The sequence below is a fragment of the Falco naumanni genome, chromosome 1, assembly GCF_017639655.2.
Source record: "Falco naumanni isolate bFalNau1 chromosome 1, bFalNau1.pat, whole genome shotgun sequence".
Taxonomy (NCBI): domain Eukaryota; kingdom Metazoa; phylum Chordata; class Aves; order Falconiformes; family Falconidae; genus Falco; species Falco naumanni.
In genome coordinates, this window is record NC_054054.1 from 47,671,817 (window position 1) to 47,690,587 (window position 18,771).

The 18,771-nt window shown below is 37.2% G+C and overlaps 1 protein-coding gene across 1 annotated transcript in view; it reads left to right on the forward strand.

The window, feature by feature from the left end:
* The window catches only part of CFAP99 (cilia and flagella associated protein 99), a 63,768-nt gene that overhangs the window by 15,635 nt on the left and 29,362 nt on the right, over positions 1–18,771 (forward strand). Inside the window, 4 exon segments of the mRNA XM_040592495.1 lie at positions 2,563–2,657; positions 9,103–9,215; positions 11,920–12,094; positions 16,765–16,845. Of these exon segments, the coding sequence (XP_040448429.1) occupies positions 2,563–2,657; positions 9,103–9,215; positions 11,920–12,094; positions 16,765–16,845 (464 nt within the window).

The following is an 18,771-nucleotide window of genomic DNA, read 5'->3' on the forward strand; positions in this document are numbered from 1 at the left end:
CTGGAAGAAGTATCTTGAAAGTTTAACCATCACTTAAAAAAATGTTCTTCAGTCATTTCCTTTTATTCTCTTCTATGCAACCTAGTATCTCTGCCATTCAGATATGAAATTGTGTAACAAAGCTCTGTTCGCTTAGGATATGTCTCTATCCATACGTGGGTTTCTTTGTTACTGATCATCACAATGATGTAAATAGACTTCTGTCTGTCTCCATGAGTGAGGTCAATTATTTTGCTTTGATTAGTTACTCGGTTAGAATCAGTTACAAAACAACTGTATCTGATAGTATGAGCTAGTTAATCAGAGTTGTTGTTACTCCCAAAGTTATTTCAGGCATTGAGAAGTACATTAAAAAGTAATTTAAAATTTTTTTTATGCTGTGCATTTAATACACTTATACTGAGGTTGATTTATTAACTTGCTAAATAAGCTGGAATCAGAAATCACACTGGTATTGGTTCTGTAAGTCAGGTACATTCTGAAGCTTTGTGGGTACTTTCAAAAGTCCAGTCAATTTAATTCAAAGTCATTGAAAAATACAAAACCCCCACATCTAATACAAGTTTATCTGCATCTTGTGGTTTAAAATGTACTGATTTTTTATGCCATTTCTGGTTGCTTCTGTCATAGTCTGGAAAGGTATAGGAATTTAAATCAAATAACAAACAAAAGGGAACCTAAACTGTCAAGGATGAAGTTAAAAGTGTATTGAGTATATTCTAAATGGTAATGCTTCATTGTCTCCATTTCTCCAAAGCCATGTTTTTCACTGTCTGGGGCACATAAATTATACCTTTAAGCTGAGTGTTGCTATAATTGGATTGTCAGGACTGGTCCACTCAAAAGCCTCCATTAATCATAGGCAGAGGGTAGGCCATGGAAAATTTTCCTTTATCAACAAGTTGAGAGTCTAAGGTCATTGGCTTACATTTTTTTAAGCTGCTTGTGATTCCCTTTGCCAAGCTGCATTGACACTTAAATGATCAAAGCTGCTTAAAACGGCTGTTGCTATGTGTGAGCAGATTTGAATTTAATAAAGCTTGTAGGAGATAAATGTATATACTGCTAAGACTGCTTAAATATGTTGCTATGCTAAAGCACAAGACTGAATTGGCTGCAGCATATTGGTCAGAATTTACTGATTTTATCATTACTGTTTGGTGGCAGCTAAAATACTACAGTGCAAGTGAAGCCTGATTGATCGAAGTGGTTATGGTCAAATGAAAGCTGGTACAGGAGCTCATGAACTTTACAGATCTGCAAAAATCTCACTGCACTGCCTGTGCCTCACCCTGTATCAAACTGCACAGTTTTGGATTTCCCAGAAAATTTCACAATTTAAAGACTTGGGTTTATTCTAATTTAGAATAAAACCAAAGATTACAACACTCTCTGTAAAATGGTCACTTGCAAAAAAAAAAAAAAAGTAAAATACATACCAGAAATATGACTTTTTAGGGGGTTTTGTTAGTGTGGGTTTTTTTCGTTATGTATGATAAGCTATGATTCTGGAACAGAAGAATAAGAGCTATCCTCTCTGAAAACATTAAAAACAGAGTATGTTGAAAAATTCACTATCAAAACTTTCTTTTATTTCTCCTGTTCATGTTAAATTTTCCCGAATAAACTTGCTTACACTGAAAATTTTGGCTACATTATGAAAAAGCTGTTTCCAACAATGTAATAATGTCAGAAACTTTTCAGTCATGTTTCTCAGGAGCCATCTGACTCCTATTCTCCCTGCCTGTTGCCAGACTAACAGAATTTCACTGATGGATTATGCAAATATTTGTTGTATAAACTGGTACTACTACCCAAAGAAACAAGGTGCCTGTTTTCTCATCACTGGCCACTCATTCTCACCCCTGTGTCATATCTTCTCTGGAGTTAGAACTTGTGTTTAGCAGACATCCAGTGAACTGATCAAGAAAGTGCTTCAGGGTAAAATTTACAATCTGTTTTAACTTGGTTGTGTGTGTGACTGTACTTGCCCAAGAGAAGAAACACCAGGAAGTGAAAGGACAGGATGAGAACAAGCAATTAGGGGTTGACAGAGCTGCTTATTTTAGTGGTGATGTTGGCATAGTGAAACAACTGTGAAATCATGGCAAGATCTTACTTCCAGCCTTGCAGGATTCCAGACACTACTATGGTAGTTCCCCCAGTTTTGCAAACACATACTTGCAAGTATCAGAAGGACCTCTGTGAATGACTTCAGATAACTACATTTGTTTTACATTTTTAATGTGAGTGGCTAGACCCTCAGCTGTTAGAATTCTATAAAATCATGTAGATTTGCACTAGGCTGGATCTAACTCACAAAGGAAATAATTTATATGAACTATAGCATAGAGTCATGATGCTAATAATGAACATAGAGTTAACATTATAACTTTGTATTACAATTTCTCATTGTCAAGCATTATGTTGCTCAGTTAGATAAACAATACTGAAGACTATTTAAAGTTAAAGTAACAGTCTAAATCCCAGAGTACACTGAGTATAGAGTATAGGTTTGTTAGAATTACCTGCTGCATTTTAAATGTATGTATCTTTTGACAGTTATTTGTTATCTGGCTACTTTTCAACTAGAAGAGCTCGGTCTTCAGCACTTCAGCAGAATTGTGAAATCTCAGGACACTGCAAAAATGCAAAAGGTAATGAAACTACAAAATATTTTTTTAAAGAAAACTAATAATCTGTTCATTGTGTTTGATTAATCAGATGACTTTTCTCAACTTTCAGGGTAATTGAAATTAAGTAATTAGTGTTACTTTCTGTTTAAATTCAGAATTAGTATTTTGTTATCACAAAAACCTTCCATTTCTATACTTGAACAGTGACTCTCTCATATTCAATCAAAGATTAATTGGAAATGTATTTTATATAATCTAAGAAGGTAGAATAATCACATGATTTACAGTTAATGTGATTTCCAGTTGTCCCTCTAATTTGCATAGTCACTCTTGGCTCTGCTCACGTTCTTTGACTTTAGGCAGGAGGAGTTTTTTCCATATACAATGAACCTATTGGAACTTGTTGTTCCTGCTGATTAGTGTTCTTTTTTCCCTGAACAACCCACTGCCACTTTGATTATCCAGCCTATTGCCCTTCCATCACTTTTTCTCCTTCCCAATACCACAATTGTTCATTTGGCGTTTGCATGTACCAATGAACCCATTAAAACATACATGCAATTGATCAAACCATTGCTGCCAAATAGAAAACCTGACAACAAAGTTCTGCCTGCTTTTTCTTCTCTGGAGCCACAAATTTGGGTTTCACTCCACTACTTGTTTGCTAATTTAAATGAAATTTATACAAATACAGATATCTTCTGCTTCTGTTTCAAAATGGTTGAAAGTGCTGATTATCTTAAAAGCTGTGTTGTAAAGAGGTGCAGAGGGACAAACTGAGCAGCAATTCCTTCTCATAAGCCCTGTTTTCTTAGGAAAATTGGCTAAAAATTAAATACTGGTGACACAGCATATGTGAACTTTGATCATCCAGATGTTTTTAAGTATAGTCCAAACATGGTGTTTCAATAACAAGTATGACATGCAAGAGATAAATAGGCAAATTTTAGTAATTAATACTCAAAAGGCTAAGGTTTAGCCTTATACTGATGACTTTGAATGTTCATGTGGATGCCAGCATCTCTTTAATGAGTACGGTTGCTTTGTGATATGTAGGGAGAGAGTAGGTTAGGTTGTCTGCATAATGTTTTTAGAAAAGCTCTATTCACTTTGGTTTGATGGGCTTGATAGGGAATGTTTTTTATTATTTCCATTCAGAGACAAAATGTTACATTTCATTGACTGTTAGAAAGAACAGAGAAGTGGCTGGAAGAATTATCATAATCTGGTAGCCAGACAAATCACTCTGCCTAAAATGCTTTCCCAGACCCTTCTTTGGTAAACATCCTAGACACAAGCCACTGGATTGGATGCATCCTGAGCTCATTCAGCTAGCAACAGAATTTTCCCACTTCATTCCAGTTTTCTGTTGTTGATTCCATTCACCTAGGTTTATATGGCTTAAGAATCAGTGCCCTGATGTTCTCTTTCAGATAATATCTCCTTCCTTGTCTGGAATAACTCTTTTCTGATAGGGAAGTGCTGCATTATGGGGATGGTCTGCACCTGCTACTTTTTTTCCTCTAGATGTAACTTTGTTTGCTTAAGTATCTTATCAGATCCTCATCACCATGGTACCTAGGTTTTCTTCTCTTGCATTAAAAGAGGATCTTTATCTTCAAAGTGATGTTAGATTATACTAATGCACCTGCAGCAGAGGATTTAGAAGCAGCATTTGGTCCCCCCAGCAACAGAGACAATAACAGCAGAAAGCAGATAGATCTGCAGCCTTAGCAACAGAAGTTATCAGAAATTTGGGATTCTCCTTCAGGATGCTGACCTGTAGATTTTGCCTGATGACTATTGTGTCTGAGTTCAGCTGAGATGCAGCAAAATTATTCACACATATTTGCTTATAATAGATCTACTTTAATAAAAAAATACTTTTTTCTGCACATAACAGACAGTGGAATTTTCTTAATCATACAGATAAACCTTATTCAAATGAGTAGTCTTCACCTGAATGAGATTGACTTTTGTGAGTAGACCTCTCTCTTGAATGGAATCCATTCAATTTGAAGTCACAGTATTTCCCTATGATTGATGCATGTTCAAATATTTTCATTTAGACAGAATATCCAGGCAGAATAATAATGCCATCTCACTAACACATGTTCATCTGCTGGAACAGGAAATCATAGGATCTCATTCTGTAATGTTAAAAATACATGCAAAAAATTTTTATATATATACAATATATAATTGTATAATTACAGAACCATAGGATAGAGCCCAATTTTGTAACTTCAGTGTGATTGTTCTTCCAAGAACTTAGCTATGCATTGCAAGCCCAAGCCTATTTCTCTGTTCCATTATTCATACATATTTTTAATTTATATTTGTTATAAAATTTAAGGGTTTATATCTTAGAGAAAATACGTCATTGAAAAAAAAGTTGAAGTAAACAGCTTTATAATTTCATTATTGCTTTGTAAAAAATGCAAAATAACTGGTGCTTGCTTTCTAGCGTTCAGGAACCTGTTTTGCTCTGCTTCATGTTCTGACTGCTTCTAACAGCATTAGGGGTCTTTATAAAGAACTTCTGAGATCTGCAAAGGAAAATCACTACATAAGAACTGGGTGTTGTAATTGGTGTTACAATGAGGTAGGAATAATAGGACAAGATCAGTAAGAAGCAGGACAAGATCAGCCTCATGGTGGACATGGAGGTGAAAAAAGTCCAAATTGGGTCATGCAATGGCAGAAGGACCTGACACCATGCTAGGACATTCTTCTCTACACCTTTCCCTCAGGATCCTCAAAATAGATTACAGTTTCTTCATAGGAAAGCCTTAAGAGCTTCTTGCCTTCCCCTTCGTTTCTCTGTTGCAGCCGAAAAGTACAATCCTACAGGTGGTTGAGCTAGCATAGCTGAAGAACTAAACTAATAAGAGGGAAAGAATCAGACGATGAAGAGTGGACAGAAGCCTCCTTGATTGCATTTGCTACTACAGCAAATAGCTGTAGATGTGTACAGACAAAATAATAGCATTCTCAGGTAGTGGCTGATCTGTGTGGAAAAGCAGAACCTGCTGTTTCTTGCAGTTACTTCCTTAAGAGTCAAAAGCTTATGTTGTGAATGTAAGGATTCCAGTTCTGCAAATGACTACATGGATGTAACGCTAATACCAGATGAGGAAACTTACAATTTTTTACTTGTTTTTAGAAATCTATACAATCCTACTGTGTAAAAATTAGCAGGGCACATTCAAATTCTCAAAAGCAAAATCTCGATTCAGCCCATCTGTAAAAATGCATTACAAAACAGTCTTTAATTATACACACCTGTCTTCCTACAGCCAGAGTATATTAAGATAGTAAAAATGGATACAGTTAATTTCTGGTGTAATTCCACTGCTTTTCTAGAAGGGAATTAAATCTTGGTTATCATGATCTGTGAGTAGTGAAACTCTTGGAACGTTCAAGACAGAGGAGTAAGCAGAATAATGCTCTTACCAAAATGACTGTCCAGTGACTTTTCTAAGGAGACAGATGCTGGTAACATCCAAACAGAAATCCGTGAGAACTTCAAGCCACATGTTGCTGCTGTAAAAGCAACGAGCTGCTGATACTGGGATTGCCAGCTGTGTCACAGGTGGCCAAAGACAAAACAGAAATATAAGGGATTTTTCCTAGCAATTCAGTTCACAAAACACAAAAGTTTTTGTTGTTAAGAAATGAAATGTGCTATGGCTTCATGGGTATTATTATGCCTACATTTGCCATCTGTGATATGGATTATCAATACCAAGATTGTGGCCTTCAGCTCAGGCAGAATCTGGTCAGAAATGATGTCTGGTAATCCTGCATTGCCATTTTCAGTCTCTGCATTGCCTAGATAACTGTTTCAGAGCTGCATTCAAAGCCTTCTCTATGCGTACTGGGGCATATCCTTACTGTTTCTCTGGGGACTGTGACTACAACAGTACTAAAATATACATCACAGTGTTGATATCTGATTACACACTTAACCATTCTCTGTACCTCCTAGGAGTACGTGATAGCATTTATCAATCACATAATTACTCATTTGTCTTAATACAGTGTGAAATATTAATAACCAGTACATAACTGGTGTTGCAGCAGGAGGCCTCCAGGGGTCCATAGCCCTGTTAAATACAACAGCTAGAACTTGGTGACTGTGTGCCTTTATTATAGTTTCGTCTGCCTTGAAGAGGTAGTTGAGTTTCAAGTACCTTGTGAAAGATAGTTACAGCAAATATTTAGAAGACTAGATGGAGATCAGTCAGGGAGAGCTGAAACAACAGTTCAGAGGCTTAGTTTCATGTGGCAATGTGGCAGAAAACTGACTGAAGCCTCTGAGGATGGACTAGGCTATAAAAGAGGAATCCTGAGGACACAGAGAGGGAGGAGTTTCAGGTCCCTCTGAGATTAAATGAAAGCTAGTGAAAGAAAACTGGAGGATTTACAGATCACACGTGCAGTATTTCTGCATCAACTTCTTCTGTGAGCTCTCTCAATACCTAGAAATTTGAAACTAGCTTCACCCCTCAGGTCTGCCTCATTTTAAGTTTATCAGCTCATGTTCAGTCCACTCCTGTATTACTGCTTACATTTGTTTAAAAACATATTTTTTATAAACTTTGTGTATAGTCAGGGCCTTCTGTAAGGTAAGAAGAGTACTTTGGCAGGGGACATGGTCACTAGGTCTATAATCCTATATACAGCTGGGTTAACTGGATGTAAAATATTGCTACAATAACTGGTAGAAGTAGCATATATACCGTGCGTCAGTTCTGTTGCGGAGTGAACTCTGTCTAGACTTCTAGCATTTTATTTATACTTTGCATAAGTAGAAGTTGCTATGTTAGATGAAAAATGTAATCCAACATGCATGCACTGCAGAGGAAGATCCTCCAGAAGGATGAATGAGTTTCTAGACCAACGGGATTAAATGCATCCCTTACCATACACTTAGCAAACTCCAGTGAATCTGGAAGCACCAGAAAACAAACTCCTTCACAATTCAAGGCCTAGTTTATAGTCGTACTTTTAGGGATTAAATATCTTCTTTTGGATGGTGTGTTGATGTGCCAGCGGCTGCAGTTTTGGGGAAGAGCAGTAGTTTCTAGACAGGAATGGGAATCCAAGGGGGTAATATTAATTTAGTCTTTCATCAGTCTTTTGACTCTACCAAAAGCACAATAGATGAAAATAAGACTAAAATTACAGGTTAATTCCTTGGAAATGGTACATCGAGACTACAGATTTCAACTAGTAGGATTTCTGCACCTGTTGAACATCTGCAGCAAACACCTTGAGTCAAATCTGAATTGTTTATAGCCGAATTATTCACAAAGCTCTAAGCCACCTTGGGCCTGGCACCACATGTGAATTAAGAAAGAAGCTCCTTGGTAGTCCTCCAGAACTAAAAACTCAGTACAAAGACCTATATGACTCTGTGGAAACCAGCCCAAGATGGGGCTGATACCAAGTCTGGACTAGTAAGTTCTGCAGTCTCCATTGAAAGCTTCTCAAGTGACTGCACATCGCTTTCCAGTATGTCTCATAATGTCAGTATTATGTAGTGTGCTCTTTTCTGTTACGGGGATTATTTCAGCATGATACTTGCTTGTACTTTCATTTCCAAGAATTTTAATGAAAAAGTTCATGTTCAAGTTTGGAATTTATGTTGCTGTAAATGATACAGACTGAATCTGAGTGCCATTTTTCAAGAGTGTTGCATAAGGCCATTTAAACAGTTCAGGTTTTAAAGAAAGGCTCTTGACCTTCTGGTGAACTCCAGTGGGAAACAAAAATTCAAGTGTTAGTTGCTATTTCTCCAGCATGTAGAGCCCAACAATGTGTAAGTGTGCCAAATTTCAGTCTTCTAGTTTAATGGGAATATGCCAATTAATTATATTTCAACAAAAGAAGAAACCATATTGTACAGCAGTTACTTTAGTTCTCAGCAGTTCTCCCTGCCCAGTTCCCAGGGAGCTGATAGCAAATTAAGTAGTTCAGGTACAGTATGAGGCTTGCCGTGTTTCTGGGCACTGTGGATCATCCAGCTATAGATAATCAGGAGCTGATTGTGGGTATATTAGGCTCTGAATCTCTATTGTATAATTATACTAAAATCAGTGTATTGCAATAGTAATTACTTTCATTTTCAATAAAAACTTTTGTTTCACAATATTTGAAGCAAATTAAAGCTGCATTAACACATTCCCATGTTGTAGCTCCTGGATTTTTTTTTAGGCCACTGAAAATATTTTATTATCTATTAGTGTTCTACAAAATAGGGCTGAAAGACATGGGGCTGTCCTAAGAACTAAGAAAAATCTACAAATACCAAGCACCTATGATTATAATTACAGGGCAAAATACAAGCAAGTTCTTCAGCATTGTTTGTAGTAAAAGCAACTTATCTTTTTTGTAGTCTTATATATACCATGCCTCCAGTATTCAGTATTCATATTTAAAAGAAACTACCTATTATTAGTTTCTTAGATTCTTCTTCAATGCCTTGTATTTGAACACATGGATAAAAGATGAATGGAGTCATTTCTACGATTCAGAGTATGTAAAAGAGAACTGGATTGATCTACTGCTAAGGTAAGCAGTACTTAAGTAGCCTGTGGCCACCTCAAAGTTTAAAAGCTGAGGAAAGCTCCCCCCTGAAAGCTCAATTTGCTCTTAAAGTGTCTCTCATATTGAAGTCACTCAGAACCCTTCTTGTCTTTGTGAGACCGTAGTAATCCCTTTTACTTACCCAGAGGCAAGGTTCTCTCATAGAAAAGTCCTTTCTCAGCTGTGGTATATTTGCTTCTTGGTGCCCCTGAACAGATCAAACATCATACTCTGAAAAAAAAATTCTAAAAAGTAGAAGGTTCAGATTATCTCACAGAGCTAGACTTGTGCCTTGTCATAAGTCACTTCAACATCTGTCTAACATTAAGTATTTGAAAAAAGGTGTTTGGCATCCTGAGTATGTCTTTATGCACAGACTTGTTTATGCCAATGGTCAAATGCCATCTGAGGAAATCAGATAAGCATGTAAACAAGTCTTTCAAAATCATTAGGTCAATTGCAGCATCATTTAACAGTTCAGGTGGTCTGAGGTGCCAGGTGTGTCCACACATTGGTTAGGTGGTGATACAGTAGCATGAGGACCCTTGCCAAACTGAAACATTTTCATGTGGAGAATCAGTAGCTCTGCAGCCTATTGTGTCACTTTTCCGCTCTTGTTTTTACCCAGGAAAGATAAATTAGAGCTAGCATTGGTACACTGATATTGCTGCAGTCACACATCCTCCTCAGTGCAGTATAGATTAACACAGGTCATGGCACTGTTAGACAAAAATATGCTACAAATAATACCAGCTGAAAAAGAGTTGGCATCTAGCTCTGCCATATCAAAGTCAGTAGAATTAATCCTTTCATACTATGTAGATTATGCCAAATTAACAAACGTGTAGTAGAGATTTGGCTTGCAGTGCTCCAGATTCCACTGATTTCTACAGGAACTGCAGCGATACATTTGTAGTCAGAATTGGACTCAATATATTCCATTGTAGTGATTCTAATTGTAACATATGCTTACAATAGTAAAGATACAGAGATGCATAGATATATACGCACATATCCATGCAGGTTTTGTATGTACATATGCATGCAAGCAGATGCTTAATCTATTCCTTATTTAAACTACACTAAGCTTATTGGACCTGTCCTTCACAGTCAGTTACATTCAATGTAACAAACACATTTTGCCTAGAAGTAGTAAATATAAGTTATACAGAACTGTATATTCTAATACAATACATACTTTGAATCCTGGGTTCAGCTTTGGACCCCTCACTAAAAGAGGGACATTGAGGTGCTGGAGCATGTCCAGGGAAGGGCAGTGGGGCTGGGGAAGGGTCTGGAACACAAGTCTTATGAGGAGCGGCTGAGGGAACTGGGGTTGTTCAGCCTGGAGAAAAGGAGGCTTGGAGGGGCCTTTTTGCTCTCTACAACTACCTGGCAGGAGGCTGTAGGCAGGTGGTGGTCAGTCTGTTCTCCTAGATAACAAGTGACAAGTCAAGAGTAAAGTGCCTCAAGTTGCACCAGGGGAGGTTTAGATTGGATATTGGGAAACATTTCTTCACTGTGAGGGTGGTAAAGCATTGGAACAGGCTGCCCAGGGAGGTGGTGGAGTCACCATCCCTGGAAGTGTTTAAAAAACACATAGATGCGGTGCTTGGGGACGTGGTTTAGTGGTGGACTTGGCAGCCCTGGGTTAATGGTTGGACCTGGTGATCTTGAAGGTCTATTCCAACCTAAATGATTCTGTGATTCCATGATGTAATGTTAAAGACCATATTTGGTTACTGGGTTTGAAACTTCCTTCAGGGGCTGAGAATGCACTGATCAGTTTAATCAGTTTAATAGCTTAAATTCTTTTAAATATGTCTTTTTAATGTCAATGAGGTTAATATAAAAAGTCCTATTTATTTTAATGGAGCTGCATTAATTGCAGAAGTTACTTGCAAGCTTCATGCCATAATGACAGTGCTAGCTAAAGTAAGTCACATAAGCAAGTTACTGTAAATCTGCATTGTCAGCTGCTTTTTAGATTCTGGGAAAGCTCCGCTGCATGTGTAATGCCTAAGGATAGAACACATATAGAGGAGGAATAATTCACATGAAGCTGTCACCATAATTAGCCCTGTGATTACCTCTTTGTGTCTTACCTTGAATTCTGCACCTTTCTGTCATTCCTTGGAAGGATGCTGAACCTTCATACAGGCCAAAATCCAAACACAGAGAAATCAAAATCATCTTGGCTGCCCCACAGGGTTCACTGAGGGTTCATTTGCTAATCCACCAAAGTCCTTACATCTTACTATTTTTTTTAATAGAACTGCCTGTGCTTTGAGGTTGATCTATATGTACGCTGTCAGTTGGTAAAAGAGGCAATACTCAGACCACTGTTTGTTCACAGTCTCTTCATCTAAGTATGTTAAGTGTGTACTTAGCTTATGACAGCTGCCTTTCTGATTCACAGTCTGGTGCTGCTGCAAAACTAACTGGTGAGGTAGCTGCTTACTCAGTAAAAACTGTGGCTATTTCACCACTAGTAGTCTGAATGGACTAGCATCTATCAAGAGGTGAAATAACACAGTCCAACTAAATCATGACTACAAATTCATAGGTCAGTTTTATTAAAATTGAATGGCTGAAAGTATTACAGAATTTGCACCAGTGCCAACCTCATATACTGTAAGTTTGTGTGAAAGAAACTAAATAAATCTAAAAAATCTGTTTTTTTTTTAAGATGGCAGCCAAAAGTACAGCAACTGATTGAACAGCTCACAGATAAATTAAACAACGGTACTACTACTGTCAAGACTTCGATGGTCACTCACCCAAAGGAATTTAATTTGACTGTGCCCAGACCACGTGCCATTCCTGTACCTCTGCCAATACCAGTACCGGAAAAAAGGCCACCGGTGAGTTTTTTATGCTTTGAGATTTATGTATGCTTGTGCACAAAATCATGGTAGGGGAGTTAATAGTCTCCTTAAAAATAATTATAGACAATCTTCAACCTTTGACAGATCAACAAAGATTTTTGTAATATTGTGGTACTGAAGGTCAGATTTCTAAAAAAGCCCAAACTAATTATTTGCATTTCAGTGAATGTTTTGTAAGCAAACTGTAAGCCAAACAAAGCAAAGGGAAAAGGTTGCTTCCTGCAGTTGTTCTGTGACTTCAGGAGGTAGAACTATACAATGGGTACAGACTGATGACAGCACTAATACAAGTGTTTCTGGTTGTCCTTGGATGTGTAAGATGTTTGCTTTGGATAATGCACTGAAGCAGGTAAGAAATGAACATTCAAATGAAAATTTTTTATAAGCTTAGATTTTTTGTAGATGAACTCTCAGTAAAATAAATGGCAAAGCAATTTCACTGCAGATGAGATGGACTCTTTATGTTTGCAGCTCCTTCCTGAGGGTGGAATTTTATTCCTTTCTATGTGCATTAATGTTGAATCTCTAAAATTAAGGTTTTTCAGTTGAAATTGATTGCTTGTATATAAATGAGACTAAATTTATCTTTGAAATGCTAAGCTATTGTTTTACTCATTGTCTAAGATTGTGCTTTAGTTACATGGGTACAAATTGGAGACACACGATTGGTTTTAAGTTAGCTCACTGGGGTAAGGCAAACAGGATTTGGGATCAAGCTGCTATGACTAACTTAATAAAGAATCCAAAATCATCTATATTTAAATGCAGTGGGAAGTGAGCTTGGAAGTCATAGTTTTGGGCATTACCTGCCACCTTGTATTAGCACTTCAGGTTTTAAATAATACATGTGTTGAATGCTTTTAGAAACCATTTACATCTTAGAATGGCAGAGCAATTTAATGGTGCTGTGTTATACAGTTAATGGGATTTTACATTGAAACAGCTTAATACCAGGCTCTGAAAAACTGCATTTAATAACTACTTAATCAGTATACAAATGAGTCATATTGCTGTCATTTTAGTACGTTTATGCTGTGCAGACCCTCTTAGAATAAATTTGCTTTAAAGCGGATGCATTTACTGAAGTTCATTTGTGTTGTTAGGATTATACTAAATTTGGTTTACATTCTGGCCAAGTCCGCAAATGTAAAAGCTGTGTGAATCTAAAACCCATTAGTGTAGTGGTGACATATGTTGTGCTCATTTCTGTACCTATCTCAGCAAATTAAGCTTCACTTTAATTTGCCATATTGTTGCCAGTATTCCCATTTTAGATCCTGAAATGAACAGAGACTGAAAAGACAGTCCAGATGGCAAGAAAGAGTTAGAAAAATGAGAGCAGGCCATAGTTTTGGCTACTGTACGGTGGAGAGTTGTATGTAATTGAGAGGAATGCACGGGAATAAAGCTCATCTAGATAACTTCCCATAATCTGCTGCAGAAATTTTCTCACCCATTTTCTCACAGAGTTGTTCATTTTATGAGATATCCCATTTTTTCTCATGGTTCTCATACGTCTGTCAAAGAACTTGTCATGTGGTGTATTAGCAGGGACTATGGTCACAATAACTACAGGCGTAGTTACTGCTCAGCTTTGAAACAGCTCTGTGAAATCATACAGAGGCATCTAGATTCTGAGCAATGACTACTGATCAGTTATTGCATCTCTACGGTGAAATTAATTCATTCTGATTAATAAGATTATTATTTTAGGTATTTCTTTCTGCTAGTTGTCATTATGTTCCATAGTAGGGACAAAATGCAAAGTAAGATGAGATGTGTTACATACATTTAGTTCAGGAGCTGGGATGGTACTGCTGTCCTGTACCATGAACAAAGGCTTCCTTCACAGGAGAGGACTGGAGATGTGGGTTACTGCAGGAGGCAGGGTTGTTGCCTTATGATCTATACTGAGATGGGACTCTCCACTGACCTTGGAAAGGTCTTTTGGAGTAACATAGGCCTAGAAGGTTAGGATAATCATTCATTATCATAAACATTCGTCAGAAATGGGGAACACTAAGTGAAAAGGAAAAATGCTTTAATTTTGAAATTTAATAATTAAACATTTCACTCTAAATATTGGTCGAGCAATTATAAATTCTCTGTGCTGTTCTTTGCACACTAATGCACGTATGCACACGCAAGCATGCAGATATGCATACACACTTCATAAATACAATTCTACAAACAAAAATGAGTGCTTTAGCTTGAAGTTTGCAAAGGAAACAAATGGAGACAGGTGCTTAAACCTGATAACATGCAAAATTATTTGGACACATTTAACTTCCTTGGATATCTTGACCTTGAGTTACAAATAAATCCATTATTTTAATGTCACCACTGTACTAGAATAATAAGATTATGCAATTATTTTAATTTTAGATTTTCTGTAAACAATAATGTATTTAAAAAAAATAAAAAGGCTGCACTGAGATGTTACTGTAATAACATTCAGTCAGATTTAGTGTATTTTTAAAATCTTTTCCTGATTATTTCAGCTGTGCTTCATGAGTGGAGTTGCTGATTTAAAATAATTAAATGGGTGAATTCATTTGGCCAATACAGAGGATTTTGTTTGCAAATATATAGACCAAGTAATGTATTTATCTTTATGTTCTGGTTATATATAAGAATAGAAGCTCTTAATACACTAGTATTGCATGAGCTTGCTCTTGTCCATCTTACAACAGTAACTTTAAAAAAATAGAAGAGTGATGACTACTGAAGCTTTAAGTGATTATTCATTTTGTTCTTCCTTAATCTTCTTGTGGTACCTACTCCCTAAATAAACCTCTGGTTAAAGGATATCCAGAAAGCATAGGTGAGCCTGATCACTGACTGGAGAGGAAAAGCAAAGTTGCTGTCTCTTACTCACAGCCCCCTTTTTCACGTTAGGATTAAGTAGGTACGGTTTGGCCTCTTTCATGTCTCTAATGCTGGAATTTACAATTTACTTATAGTGACTTATTCATCCTCTTCTAGCAACTGGGTAATTGCTGTAGTGTATGTCTGTCTCTTTGATTGGTACTCATCAATCACCATGGTATCTGAGGACTAAGTTTCAAGGCTAAGTTCATTTTTGAAACAGAGCTGACTGATTCGAAAATCTCCTCCTTAAATTACTTGGAATAAGCATAGCAGTTTCTGAGGAGAGATTTTCATCTTACGCTGGCAGATGAGTCCAGTTCTGCAGGTAAAGCACATGGCTAGGGAGAAGAGTGAAATAAACTGATACTCACTGCCTGTGCAACCCTTTGCAAATTCTCTGGGCTTTAATAGATAAAAAGCACGATAAAATTGCTTAGATACTGCTGGGAAACACTTTCAGTTCTACTTAACTTAAAAAGCTCACAAAAATATTTGAGCAGTCTCACCAGTGCATGTAATTGCTAGCTTCTTCTGTCTGTGCATTTGTTTTGCCAGCAAACAGTGTCAAATAGCAAAGGCAGTGAAAGTACATCAGATTCATGAGTTTTTCAAAGCGTAGCTCTTTATATAGTTCAATAAAGCTGGATGGGATCCCCATATTCTCTAAAGTGACCTCTGATACAATACAGATTATAGGTTTTTCCCATTAATTCTTGAATTAATTCTGTAACTTCTAATTGAGCTAGAACATTTTTAGCAAGATAAGTATTTAAGCAGATGTCCAGTAAACTGGCAGACTATCTGACCCACATAGGAAAGAAACATTTTGGAGTTTACTTCTGGGCAAAATGTATTCGTCAAGCAAATACTGAAATCCCCCAGAAGTTTCAGCCCAACTCAAAACCATACAGTCCCTTGTCTCCTATTGATCCATGTGGCAGCCAGACAATGTCTTTCCTCGTCATTTTTTCTGTAGCACTTTCTGACATGTGAATGCTTTCCCAAATTGTTGACTAATGCTAGGAGGGCCCTCTCAGTCCTCTACCTTCAAACATTTAATGTACACCTCCAGTAGTGTTCCCTTACACAGACATTAGGACAGCCATAGTAAACCAGAGCAATGGCTCATTCCACACAGTGTATTTTCTCCAGCAGTACTAAGACAGATGTCTAGGAACACTACAGGGACAGGACAAGCATAGCTGCTGCTTTCTGCAGCTGCCTTCTCAGTCTTCCACCATTTCAGCTCAAAGACTTCCTCAGTTACAATGAAGTTCAAGTATTTAATAAACTTCAAGATTTATCTTCTCTAAACTTCTCTGGAGTCTCTATAACTTGTTGCTAGTACCACACACTGTGCCGGAGAGCTCCACAGCTTAACTTTATTCAGCTGTCCTATCTGACTGTGAATCTGAAGTTTATGAGTTACTAAACAGAACTTTTCCCCTTCTGGCAACTTTTTTTGCCTTGATAGGGCCTATAGGATTCATAATTTCTTTAGCATTTCTTGTACTAGTTTCAGATTTTTCTTTCTTTCTGGTCTTTTGACTAGGGGTTATATTACATTGGACATAACGGAAAAGCCTGGGTAGTCCCAGCTAATTGGAATCTGTCCATGCTTTCTGCACTGGCATTAATAGAAAAGAATCAATATTTTAAAAATAACTGCAGCTGTTCTACAGTAAAAGTGAATGTTTGGGGTTTTTTCCAGCAAGAATGTGTTGCTTGAAATGTCTTATACCCCATATTTTAGACATTATTTCTTTTTACTATAGGTTCCTCCAAGCACCTACAAACCTCCAAAGGAAAAAAAGCAGCTGGAGGAAATCAAAAGAAAAAATCGCCGAAAAGCAGAAGTAAGTGCGTTGTGTTCTTATTCTAGTCTTTCCTTTCTTCTAAACTGTTTCTTCTGTAATATTCCATTTTCATAAGTCTTAGAAATTTATCTGAACCATATTTGCTTTTGTACTAATAGCTCCTTGCTCATTCTCTAGAGTCATGAAGTTTGTATCCTCTCTTCTGTTCTATCACCCTTTTCCCTTATTTTATTATTAAATGTCTGAGGCAAGGTCCTCCTTTATTCACTATACATACCATGTGAGAAATTATGCAAGTAGCTATGTAAGGTAGCAGAAGCATGATTACTGTCTTCACAAGCTTGGAATAGTTTGATGGCTCTTTTACTCCCACAAGATATGTGGGTATTTAAGGTACTCACTTAATAAGGGCTCAAATACAAAATATGTTCAATATTTTTGTTTGTTTTCTATAGTAACTGATAAATAACCACACATCATCACCCACTGTTTTAAAGTATCAGCAGATTATGACTTCTCTTTTGCACAGACTCCATACTCCTTCCTTCCGCAGACTGAGAGAGTGGGAAGTCATCATGATTTGTAAAGAAGCAGAGTACATGGTCTGTGTGTTAAGAGAGCAGGAGAAAGGGAGGGCCTGGAAAAACAAAGACACATCTCTAGTTATTTGATCCAAACTTTGATATGAATCCTGTTCAATGAGTTAGTTCCTATCATAGTTAAAGCAGACTGTTGTTGTCTTCTCCTTGGAAGGGAATTAATTAAATGTCAGTTTCCACTGTATTTCTTCCTCCCCACACTGCAATCACCATATCCAATCGAGTAACAGTATAAGCTTGATAAAAGGTATCCTATTTGACTCCTTTTTATCTGCACTCTCCCACCACCATTTTGAAAATGCCTTATTCTAGCTTTCACTAGCCAGTACAAGTTCATTTATCACTGTTCTGGGCTCTCCTCATGTCCTTGTGAAAGGGGCATTGGATTCTGTTCCTAAACTATAGTAAAAGCTTTAATCTGTGGTGGACTCTAGTGGGATAAACATTGCATTCTTTTTGCTGGCCCATCATATTACCTATGCTTGATATTTCATTATAAAACAATACAACATTTTTTATCCTTTTTTCCATATTGTGGAGAAAGCACACGCCTGTTTCTCTGTGTGCTTATTTGTACGTACAAACTTCCTAGAAAAACAGGGCGGGGGGTGGGGGTTAGGGTGGGGGGGGAGGCAACATATCACAGTGCCTATATTGTCAAAAATCTATGACAACTATAAAATCACCTAACAACCAGCCCCATTGTTCAGTGGAGAAAATGCATGAATACAAGGAACAAAGGAAAAACACCACAGAAATTATAGCTGCAATAACAGCAGTTTTTGTCGCCTCTGGAATGTTATAAAACGCATCCAAAGCATTCACAAAGGTCAGTTCCCTAGACTGTTTGCTGAACAAGCTGAAATGTTAGGTCCTAAAAGAAATACACATTAAAAATACCTTTTGTTTCTTAGCATTTTTGCAGAAGCTATAGCTGTCATTGTAAGTACCATGTCTGATCATCTGTAAGGAGGGAGAACACTGGAAGCTATACTCTAGATAAATCCTGTTCAGTGAGTTATGGACAGCTGCTGTCCAGAAAGCCATTAGAAAATCTAATCTGTTTTTCATAGCTTTGATTAGAGATTTGATTTACAAACAAAAGAAATACCCAAACACTAGAAACACGGCTGCCTGTACTTCCCCCTTTAAAACGACAGGTGGAATTACTGCTAGGGGTGTGCCTGTTGGAGCAACACTAGGAGCTGAGATGCCTGATCATGATCTTCTAATTTAACTCAGAAACAAAGTCATTGTTTCTTAGCTGTGTGGAAACAGTTACCACCTATGGTACTAATGTGCCATAGATAATAATGAGGCTTTTAAGCTGAATTCCTTAGGAGCAACATGTTTCATATGGGCAGAC